The following is a 12,648-nucleotide window of genomic DNA, read 5'->3' as shown; positions in this document are numbered from 1 at the left end:
TGTCCAAAGTATGCAAGCTTACAGGAACAGGGTACTTTGTAAACTCCAGGCAGAGAGAGAGAGGGGGGGAGCTGATCTTTCGTAGAACGGATAAGGGTAGCAAGTTTGCGGTATGGCTTATATGCTGTGTGTAGGTTATACTTTTTTAGTATCTTGGCTATTTTTTCCGATGTGCCTCGGATGTAGGGTATGGTGATGGCATTTTTAAAATCTTGTTGACGAGAGGGACGGGGAATGGGGGAGGAATTGATTATTTTTTTGATACTGTGTTCGCTGTAGCCATTGGAGAGGAAAGTTCTGTGTATGTGGTTAAGCTCAGTAGTGAGGGCGGTTCCACTGGAACAAAGATTGTGGTCTCTCTTGGTAAGGGTTTTAATGATGCCATATTGTTGTGAGGGGTGGTGGTGGGAGAGTTTGTGAATGTATCTGCCTGTGTGTGTGGGTTTTCTGTATACAGCGAAGGATAGTGTATCATTAGGCAGGCACGTGATTAAGGTGTCTAGGAAGGGTAAACAATTGTTCTTTTCCTTGTCCATAGTAAACTGGATTCTTGGATGTAGGCTATTGAGATGACCGAGGAAGGAGTCTAACGTGTCTGGGCCATGAGGCCAAATGGAGAACACATCATCTACATATCTTAGCCAGATAGAAGGTTTGAGTGGGGCTGAGTCTATGGCTCGTTTTTCGAAATCTTCCATATAGAAATTGGCAAGGGGGGGGGGTGAGAGTGGGGAACCCATGGCGGTTCCTTCTATCTGCTTGTAGATTTTGTTATTCCAAGAGAAATATCCAGAGTTGATGGCAAAGGAAAAGAGATCTAAGATATCAGAGGGGAAAACGTTTTCTAAGAGAGATAAAGTGTCAGTTAAGGGAATATTGGTAAACAAAGAGGAGATATCAAAGCTTACTAATATATCTGTATTGTTCAAGGTTAAATTTTCTATGAGGGCTTTAAAGTGGGTCGAGTTTTTTATATAGGAAGCTGAATTTCCGGTGAGGGGGGACAAAGAGTTGGCCAGCTGTTTAGACAGTCTGTAACAAGGTGCATTGGTGGCATCTACTATAGGTCTGAGTGGGGAATTGGGTTTGTGGATTTTTGGTAAACCGTATATTCGGGGGGGTCGGGAGCGGAAAGGTTTAAGTTGTTTCGTGACGTCCGGGGGCCAGGAGGTTACTTTTTTAAGTAAGATTTTTAATTTCTTAACTTGTGTTTTTGTGGGGTCGTGTTCTAGCGGGATGTAGGTAGCGCGATCGCGGAGGATAATGTTCATTTTACGATTGTATTCGCTGGTATTAAGAACAACTGTGGCATTACCCTTATCCGTTCTGGTGATGACGATACTTTTTTCTTTGCGTAGTTTTTGGAGAGCCATGCATTGGGCATAAGATAAGTTACTTTTTGGAGGCGAAGAGTGAGCAAGGATGTTGGCTACGTCGAGTCTGATGTTGTCTACCTCCGACGGTAAGCGACCGATCTCCCGTTCGATGTTAACCATTACATCAAGCACCGGCACTTCTTTCGGGGCGACGGCAAAATTACGGTCGAGGCCAAGGGCGCTGACGGCATCCTCGTTGAGCCTTTTGGAAGAGAGGTTTATTGCTGTCTGGAGCGGTTGAATTTGTGGTTAAAATTTAGTCACGCCCCTGCCTAGTGATACACTATCCTTCACTGTATACAGAAAACCCACACACACACAGGCAGATACATTCACAAACTCTCCCACCACCACCACCCCTCACAACAATATGGCATCATTAAAACCCTTACCAAGAGAGACCACAATCTTTGTTCCACTGGAACCGCCCTCACTACTGAGCTTAACCACATACACAGAACTTTCCTCTCCAATGGCTACAGCGAACACAGTATCAAAAAAATAATCAATTCCTCCCCCATTCCCCATCCCTCTCGTCAACAAGATTTTAAAAACGCCATCACCATACCCTACATCCGAGGCACATCGGAAAAAATAGCCAAGATACTAAAAAAGTATAACCTACACACAGCATATAAGCCCTACTGCAAACTTGCTACCCTTATCCGTTCTACGAAAGATCAGCTCCCCCCTCTCTCTCTGCCTGGAGTTTACAAAGTACCCTGTTCCTGTAAGCTTGCGTACTTTGGACAGACAGCAGATCAGCATCCATCCGCCTGGAGGAACACAAGTCGTACATTGTTAAACACAACTATGGCCATTTAGGCTTGGCTGACCATGTTTTGGACACCACCCACAGAGTATCATGGAAGAAAACCACCATGCTCCACCACAGCAAATTCAAGAAAGAGAGACTTTTCTTAGAAGCAGCAGCAGCTCTCAGAAACCAACCAAATCTTAACAAATACGGTTGTATTAAGCTTCCGAAGATTTGGGAAACACTCATCACCAGAGGTCCCACCTTACATTCCAGGCTACCTACTACCGCCCTTAGAGGGCGCTCCACCTAGATAGGACTTTAGTGTCACCCACGTGGTTGGGCTTAGTATTGTAAGTTTTTGTGTGCATGTTATATTAATTGTTTTTGTAATCCCCGTAGATGTCCTAGTGACTAGGACGAAATATATAGATAGTATTAAATTCTAATTTAATTCTTTTTGAGTGTTGTAAAAAATCCATTAAACCTCCAACATAATAAGACTAATACTAGCTGTACAATATAACAACATGCTCTACACATTCCTTATTGTCGCTTTATTGATAACTAGAATAATGTGTTTAGTACTCTTTAATTTTGAAGTCCTTACAAAGAGGAGACCTTTATATTGTTAGCTGTCACCAGGTCTACAGTAATAGCAGTTGCAAGGATTGGGCCTAAGTTGTGATTTTGTGTAAGCTTATTTGATTTGATATCATTTGCATGTTCTTCTCACAAGATGCTAAGGTTTTTATGTACGCATCATTGATTTATAAATTTCCAACTTTTTTGTGTGCATCAGAGAAATTTGAATTTCACATTTGTACATTGAGGGACAGATGAATGCAAGTGCTTGTTATGAAGATATTATGTACAATAATTAGAAGATATATATCAGTCCCCCAAATGAAAGATTTTAAACCTATAGCAAAATCAGTATTGTGTGTGTGTGTGTGTGTGTGTGTGTGTGTGTGTGTGTGTGTGTGTGTGTGTGTGTGTGTGTGTGTTAAGTTGTATATGTCACTAATTAATCAGTTATTTTAACACAAATGTCAAAAATATTCAATTGCTTAAAAAAAAAAAAATCTGATCTAAAATTTTTACTGTATTATGGGATTAGGTCATGGAATTTGCATTTGACATCATTACATCAAACATGCTTTTCTTTGTGTGTGTGTGTGTGTGACCATAATCTACATATTTAGTATGTAGATTAAACCTTTAATTTAATATTATTTATTTATTTATTTTCAGTACATGTTTCTTAATGGGACCTCTGAATCAACTAAAAAAAATGTTTGCACCTACTCGAATAATTGCTACTATTGCTGTTTTGGTAAGTTAACATATATGCTTTCTGTTACTTATTGACAAGCTGGTAGGAATATAAGTTCACTTTCTTTGTAATTCAGTATTCATTATTGATATGATTTTGCATGCTTTGTGCATTATTAGTTTATATGTCAATATATTTATTTTGTGTTTTGTTATGAGGTGACAATATCAATCAGGTGATAATATCATTTGAGATAGCAATAATATCTCAATAAATATCTCGAAAAAAATATATCAAAAAATGTCCAGGAGGAATATAGTTGTGAATATATTTCAATGTTGGAGGTAGAAAAAAAGCTATCAGGAATCTCAAGTTAGAAAGTTTGTATAGATGATATTTGACAAGAAATGAACAAGTATGGAGGTATAAATATTTTGCATTGACCTAAACTGCATAATTCAGAGGTTCATAATTCATAAGTCAGAAAGTTAAATTCCAGATGATCAAAGTACAGCTTTCATAGTACCTGTTACATTATTGAATCATTCACGATTGTATTTACTTCAGTGCACATAAAGACTAAAAATTATCAAAGAGTATGAATAGAAATATACAGCACATCCATATTCAGTAGTAAGTAAGATGCACATATATTATATAGCAACCTTGCAGGTGACTATAATTTGATGGTTTGCAGTACTGTCTGTTATTTGCATACCACCTAACAGTGAATCACATTTTCATAACTCATATTTTCCTCATAGCCCTTTCAGAATAATTTGTATAAGTCTGAATTTACTTAAGCTTGGAACTGCCTGTATATTTCTGAAATATACAGGCAGTTCCAGCAGGAGACCCAATCTATCTACACAATCTATTATACCTCTCCTTGAACCCATTAACAGATAAAGCACTCACAACTGACTCTGGCAACCCATTCCACTCATTCACCACTCTCCAAGCAAAAAATCTAGTCCTCACACCTCTGCTCACCACACCTTTATTCAACTTCCAGGGATGACCCCTTGTTCTGGTCCCTCTGGCCAAAGGCTGAAACATTTTTCCTGCACCTATCCTATAAAATCCTTTAAGTAACTTAAATGTTTCTAGCATATCTCCCCCTTTTTTTCTTCTATCAACCAACTTCTGCAATCCACACCTTCAATCTATCCTCATAGGGCACATTCCCAGGGGACCAGACTTGAGCACAATAATCAGATGTGGGCATATCAAGGCCTTAAAAGAGGAATTACAACTTTCTTATCTCTATTTGTTAATGTGTTTTTCACTAGCCAAGGAATCTTATGTGCTACCTTAGCAATATGTCCTCTAAACTTTAACTCTCTGTCTATCCCACCCCTAAATCTCTAGCTTCATCTATTTCCTGGAGTACAGTGCCATCAATGTGATAAACGGCTTGTAATCTATTTATCCCAAAGTGCATAACTTTACATTCTTGACATTAAGCTGATACCCATTATCTTTTGCCCATACTAACAGCCTATTTAAATCATCTTGCAAATGCTCCAAATCGCCTTGATTAACTATTACTCTACCTAATTTTGCATCATCAGCAAACAATTGAATATTTCCTTTCAGGTTATTTCCTATAACAAAATAGGAATAGGATTATGGAAGTTATAGGATTAAACTATGTAATGTTGCATGTGTAATGATGTCAGCATAAGTAAGGAACTAGATAAGAACAGAAATATGCAAGTTGTCGACCTGTATCATGCAAATCACAGACAAGTGTATACAAAAGAGCATGCGGGTAATTTATTATGCTTGTACATGAATGCTAGGAGTATCAGAAACAAAGGAGTAGAGTTTGTTGCCTTGGTTAATATATTGGGACCTCATATTGTAGGCATTAGTGAGACCTGGCTATCAGAAGCAGATGTACTAACTAGTATCAAGTGCAAAGGATACAGTATTTTTAGGAAGGATAGAGAGAGAGAGAGAATATAGGAAAGGAGGGAGGGGGGGGTGCTGCTAATGATATTAGATAACTTGAATCCAGTTAGAGTTCAGACCTATGACTGCAATACAAGTAATAGTTTTTCATGTGGCAGTGAGTTTGAAGCCATCTGGAGTGAGGTGATGTCTAACAACATTAAATACAGTGTTGTTACAGATGTGGTGGATCAATTGCTAGCGATGAAGAAATGTATCACCAAATAAATATGGTGGGTGCAAAAAGAGTAATCATAATGAGGAACATTGATTGGGTAGCTTCTTCTCATATGAAATCACATGAGAAGAATGAAACTGAATTTATTGAGCTATTGTGAGACAGCTTCTTCTAAAAAGCATGTGGCAGAAGGAACTCGTGGTCAAAGAGTGTTAGATCTGATTTATAGTGTCAGAGGAGGTTTCAGTTAAAGATGCAACTATTCAGTGATCATGTAGCACAAACTTGGGAAGTGGCTAAGTTTATGAATGTTCCATTCAGAAAAGGTTACATGCTGATAATGTAACCTTTTATGAATGGTCATGCCCAAGGTTACATGATCGTAATTTCCTGCTTTCATGCAAAGCAGGAAATTATGACCACCTGAGAGGTATGCCATGGTATCAGTTATTGGATGGGAAGGATATCGATAGTGTGTGGGATGTGTTTAAAAAATACTTAAATGAAGCAATATCAGAATGTGTCACTGGAGTTTGTAGAATAAATAGTGTAGAATTGAAATGAATGTGCAGGGGATTTGTAAGAAAAAGATGATGTGGAACAAATATTGCTCTGCAAGTTAAAGACAACCCAAAAGAATTTTACCATTACAATGCAAGTAAAAGAAAGAATGAATTTGAAAGACTAACTCTACTGAATGCAGAAGTGATTGTTCATCTAATGAGCAGTCAAATTGCTAAAAGATATCAACCTGATATGCAACATTGAACTTCCTGCTACTCTTCACCGTATGAGGAAACTCATAAATGAGGAGGAAGAACTAGAGCTGTTGCACAAACTGAATAAGAATTCTGCAATAGAAACTGATGGGATATCAACATGGATGCTAAAAGTGTTCAGAAGAATTGGCTATTCCTTTGACCTGGTTATCTAATTTGAGTCTCAGAACAGGGAAGATCCATAGGAGTGGAAAGAATGTATGGTAATACCATTGCACAAAGGTGGTGCAAAGACCGATGTGTAACTATTGACCAATCAGTATCTCAGGAGTGGTGGTGAAGATTTTGGAAAAGTTGGTGAGAGCTTGCATTCAGAATTGGGTTAACAGAGAATCTGTACTTTGCAATGAAAAACATGGGTTTACTAAGAGAAGGTCATGTTTTAGTGACTTGCTCACATTCTATAATATTACCACTGAGTTTGATGAGGGGAATGGATACATCATGATACTTTTGGATTTTGCTAAAGCTTTTGACAAAATACAGCATGAAAAACTGTTGCATAAATTGAAGAATATGGGATTGGATTATAAATTATTGGCATGTGGATGGCTGACTGACAAATAACAAAAAGTGATATATGGGGGGGGGAGAATTGAATCTGCAAGATTCAAGTTAACCGGTGGTGTGCCTCGAGGATCAGTCCTAAGTCCATTGTTATTTAATTTGTACATTAACGATATTGGGAAGGATTTGACATGTGACATACTGCTATTTGCTGATGATGCAAAGATGGTAGGGTAATCAGAAGTGCTGCTGATATACAGTACTTGCAGAATGATTTGGATAGGCTGGAATTGTAGGCATCTGAAAATGGCTGTCATTTCAATGTTAAATGTAAGGTCATGCACTGTGGTGTGATTAGATATCCATTGTCTTATTATATTGGTGGGATTACGTTTGAAGAAACTCATAAGGATAGCGATCTTGGAGTTTTAGTACACAAGAAGTTGAAGTTCAAGGGTCATATAGCAAAAATTGTAAATACTACTCAGTGAATAATGGCAACACTGAAACAAACCTTGACATATAAAGATAAGGAAGGTCATTTTGCTTCTTTACAGGACCTTGATAAGACCTCATTTGGGCGATTGCATGCAGGTTTTTTCTGTAGTGATTCTGATACAGTGGAGAGACAGAGAGAGTGCAAAGGAGAGTGTCAAAAATTATATCAGGATTGTGGAATATAGATTATGAAGACAGATTGAGAATTTGTAGGCTACAGACACTAGCAAACAGGAGCAAGAGGGGTGATACGATTGAGACTTAACTTCTGAAAGAGTTATACAGAATTTCAGTAGATGGAATTTTTCATTTTATGAAAGATGAGGAATGGATGTGAGGGCATCCATGGAAGTTGGGAATGAATGCTGTCAGAAAGAGGCTAGGGCTAGATTTTTCCATCATAGAGTAGTGCGTGATCGGAATGAATTGCTGTTGGATGTTGTGTGTGCAAGTAGCGTGAATGAATTCAAGAACAGGTATGATAGCTGGTGCAAATAGTATGGCCTCCCTTGGTGAGTTCCTTACTCCCTGGATGTCTCTCTTAATAATAATAATAAAAACCACGAGTTTCCAGGGAATAACCTTACTTGCCCTTGTTGAAGAAAGTTCTAGAACAAGTGTAAAATTTGATGTATCTTATGTATTTGTAATATATATGCTGATACTTAATTTTGTTAAATTTTGATTCTATACCTTCTTCGAAATATATATTTATTTATCTTTTTTATTTCCCACTTAACTTAATATACTTAGCAGTCGGGACTCCGTCGTTCTTAATCCATTGCTTGATTTAATCTACTACAGTTAATCCTTTCTGTCAATTAGATCCCGCCCCTATTCTCAATGTCGTAACTATGCTTATTCATGTGCACGACTTTCTAAAACATAGGAATTGCCTCTGGCTGGAGACAATCCCTTTGTCTAAACAGTAAGAGTTCTTCTTTATTGATTTCTGAAAAATTTATTTATTTATTACGACTGTGCCATCAGAAATCGCAGATAAGACTTAAAAATCCTTCCAAAAAGAAAAACTCAGCAAGGCACGGAAATATCTCTTACACTTATCACTGTATCAAGCAACGCAATACTCTATTCTTCAGTCGTGGCTACTTATCTCCCTAGGTCACACAGGATCAGTCTTTTTATGAGAAGTGTATCGGCATATAGGAATCAGGCAAGTTATTTGATGAACAAAACAATTTATTCATGCTAATTAGAGTACAATAAAGTTAACACTAAGTACACAATCTTTTTTCCAACTCAATACTTTTCAGCAATATTAACTTAGATCTTAAATTATCCAATCTAGTTCAACAATTCTCTTTAAAGTAAAAAGGCTAAGGTAAGATTTGTGCCTATACTTAAGTCATACAACATAACAGACCTACACATGCTATTCCACAGGCAAGCTTAGACAATAAATGACATTACGCACATTAACTTTCACTATCTTATTTCACACAAATAAGCAAGTTATTACTTAATGGTTAGCTAATTGCCTTCAGTCCTGAAGTAATACTAACAAAAAAAAAAACAGCTTAGAGCAATCTCTGCCTCTAGTTAAATCACATATAATAGACCTTACTTGGTATTTAGTCATCTAGTCCATATCAGTAGAATCTCTAGATCGTTATCATATTCTTCTGATTCTTGCTTACATGCACCGGCACCGTTTCCGACATCGACGAGGGCACTTCCACAGGCAGAGATCATCAGGCACCTAGATGGCTGGAAATCCGGAATTTACTTTCTACACTGCATAAACGACCCATCTAGCATCTGTTGGCTGGAACGGGGTCCCTTGACCTAGAATCGGCAGGACATACTCGAACTGGGAGCCAGGACAGAAACTGGGCGAAAACGAACTTATCCAGCGACGACCATCGAAACGACCTCTCCTCCTAAGTGGTCTTCTAGCTAACTCGACTCACCTTCTCCGAAATGAACTCTCTTCATGATGACTGACCTTCCTTGAAAAAAATTCCTGTCTTCCCTTCCTTTTCGATGTCTCTCCCTTTTTATACTGCTCAATTGACCTTGGCTCTTGCTACTTTTTATTCCCCTGGGTATTCATAGAGGTCTCCCCACCTTTTAGGTCGCTGCGTAAAGGCAGGAAACCCCGTACATTCTTGACCTTCTTGTGTGCGATGGCCATAGGTCTTATTCTTAATCCCGTCTGGGATATTTTTTTTTTTAACAATCTATTGTTACAATTCATTCAGACATTTTTTTTTTGTCCTTTGTTGTTGTACAGCAAGTCATTAGTTAAATATTAACCAAAATTACAAGGAAGTTAAATTAATTTGAATTCCTAAGTAAAATTGGTATAGAAAGAATCTAATTTAAATTTCTGTCTATACAAGATTTTACACAAGTTCATGAGAATTGGACCTATGTCTTTCTTTTGCCAACCTAGTGCTGTGGAAACAAATGCTTTTTCCATAGGGCTACACAGACGACATATAAAAATAAAATGAAATTAATCTTAAACCAGTATAAAAAAAAATGACAAATTGAACACTTTTGGCATTATTATCTGACAAAAATTAAAAAAAAAAAAAACATTGTGAACTTTTTTTTGTTGTCTGGTAAATAATAAAATAGTAAAATGCCAAGCATTTGTTTGCATTTTAGAATTTTGATTTTATGGTAGTGTTGTTATTATTAAGTTTGAAAAATGTATTATTTTGTTGTTTGTTTGTGTGCGCGCGTGCGTGCATGCATGCACGCAGACAGACACACACACATGTGCTGGCCTGGTTGGTTAAGTGGTTAGTGTGTCTGCTCTCCAGCCAAGAGGCTGTAGGTACGAATCCCACCTAGGCACGGTTGTTTGTGATTGTCTTTCACCTTCATACTTCACACAAGTGAATAAAAACACTCTCCCAAGATGGACTGGGATCACCATGGGGGAAGTAGACCCAACCCTCCTGCAACGGGGGATCACCCTGCAATGGGTAGAAAAACAGGCTGAATATCATCATATATATATATATACATATATATATATATATATATATGAAAGCAAAAAATATATATTTTTTTTGTTTTCTTATTTGTCAGAAGAATTAAAAAGTATTTTGAATTTCATATGAAAGTATGGATTTAAGTATGTTGTTCACATATGATTTTTTTTTATTATGCTTACATGTTTATTTTTGTTTTTGCAGGGTTTCATTGTTTTAGCTCTGTTTGCTGCTTTTTGGGTAAGAGCTAATATTCATTTATTAGAGATTTTAAATATAAGTTTCAGTTTATTACAGTGACCTCTCAGTTTTCTGTCAGATAGTAAAAACCTTAGTTAATTAGTCCTTGAATAGATTAGCATATTACCTGACTCGTGTACAGATTCTGTGTATTTATAAATTCAGTTACCCCCCCCCCCCCAGTTAATTGACCAACCAGTTGTAACTGGATAATTGAGAGATTGCTGTTCTTTCTATTCATCAAGTTGCATATTGATTAAGAACAGTGTTACATATTCTTGGAATCAAGCATGGAAGTTGAGAAAATTTTATAAGGAATTTAATGTTGTTATATATATTTATATAGGTGTTAAGACCTTTTTTTTTATTACATCTTTTGATAAATAGACAAATTTGTGAACTGCAAACATTTGTTTGTTGTTTAAAATTGAGATTTTATGGTAGTGTTTTACAGTTAGCTTTTTATTGTTGTTGTTGAGGATTGACAAATTTATTGTGTATAATTTTTTTGTTTTTCTTATTTATCAGAAGAATTAAGTGTTTGAATCGCATCTCAAAGGATTTTAGTATGTCATTCTAGTTGGCCAAGTGGCTAGCCTATCTGCTGTCCAATGAACAGGCTGTGGGTTTGAATCCCATTGCTGTGGGCACTGATATTTGTGATTGTCTTTAGGTGGGAGATGAATTTAATTGCCTGGTTGAGACCACTGATCTGCTTATTGGAGGCTTGAAATGGTTTGAGAAAGTTCCATGTTAGGTCTCTAGAGTGGAATTTCTGAACTATATAAAAATATGTAAAAATGCAAAAAAAAAAAAAAAAAATATATATATATATATATATATAAAATTAATAAAAAAAAAATAAAATAAAAAATCCTTACCTATTCACATTACTAATGTACTAAATTCACTAAAGTGTTAAAGGTTTTTTACAACCTTTCACCAGTGGGAATTGCATGAAAAGAATTCAATGTATATATAACTTTGTAGAAATTTCTATAATCCCAGACCAGCAGCAGAAAAATCATTTTAGGTTTGGACGAGAGGAGTTTTTTTTTTCTAAGTTGCCAAGTTATGATCTTTGATGCAAGCAAATAGCATTTTATTTCATATTTTTAAACAACCTGTCCTCTGGAAAATCAACCATAGAAGTTGCATATCTCAAACGTGTTAAGTGAGCTACATGATGATGACTAAGGTGGAGATCAGCTGCCTGCTAATTTCCAAGGGTTCCACTTGCTTGTGGGAGTTGGGAGAGATGAAAAATCAGACAGAGAGAGAATTCGTCTTTAAAAAAAATTGTAGTGTTTTTTTTTTCAAAGATTTATCGACAAAACTGATGGTATGCATCAGTGGAAGAATCAACTGATTAGCTACAGCTATAAGAGGAATTACAGAAATATCATGTTGATACAATTGATGTTACTGAGACAAAACATATAAGGTCACTCTAAATAATTGCTGGAAGAGAAAAGATTGGAATAGCTGCAACATTTAATACCAGACATACTGACAAACTTTTCCAAAGAGAGTAGTCGGAGAAATTTTAAAATAAGAAATTGAACAAATGTGTCATGCTAGTAAAGTAGAAGTGGAGAATTCTTTGTGTACTTAAAGCAGATAAAGGAGAATTCACAAAATGACATTAAAATGATTGAAAAGAAAATGAATCCCACTAAAATGTTTTGAAGATAATTTGAAGATAAAAAAGAACGGTATGATAATGATTCGTAATTCCTGGATTTTTGATTGCATTATTATTCATAGTCCAGGATTTCAGACTTGTCCAAGATTTATGTCAGCTTTGATTCTTTTAAAACTTTCGTACAGATTTGTATTTTATGTGGTACTCATTTTTATCCTGCACAAAATTAGTCGACTGCTTTGCCTGTGCCAAAAATTGAATAATTTTCATCACATGTGTGTGAACAGACACAAATGAATGGCAACATCCAAAGAAAACATTGGCCAAGAAGACTTGAACAAGGAATGGTGTTATAAAATTAACTGCAAAGTTGGGAAAGTAATAATTTGGAATTTAGGAAGATAAAGGATATTTCAGAAAAAGAAATTCCATCAAATTCCTGGTATATATGATAATGATGATTATTATAA

General features: G+C 36.4%; 1 protein-coding gene across 1 annotated transcript in view; it reads left to right on the top strand.

Moving 5' to 3' along the window:
• LOC150100084 (vesicle transport protein SFT2A) overlaps nucleotides 1-12,648 on the top strand; it is a 67,043-nt gene that overhangs the window by 39,294 nt on the left and 15,101 nt on the right. The window contains exons 4-5 of the mRNA XM_090402577.1: nucleotides 3,388-3,469; nucleotides 10,498-10,533. Coding sequence (XP_090258703.1) covers nucleotides 3,388-3,469; nucleotides 10,498-10,533 — 118 coding nt within the window. The remainder of the gene's footprint in view (nucleotides 1-3,387; nucleotides 3,470-10,497; nucleotides 10,534-12,648) is intronic.

Source organism: Typopeltis vanoorti, chromosome 13 (genome assembly GCF_054136105.1).
Source record: "Typopeltis vanoorti isolate ZY-2024b chromosome 13, IOZ_Tvanoo_1.0, whole genome shotgun sequence".
Taxonomy (NCBI): Eukaryota; Metazoa; Arthropoda; class Arachnida; order Uropygi; family Thelyphonidae; genus Typopeltis; species Typopeltis vanoorti.
This window is presented reverse-complemented; position numbering and strand designations above follow the sequence as displayed.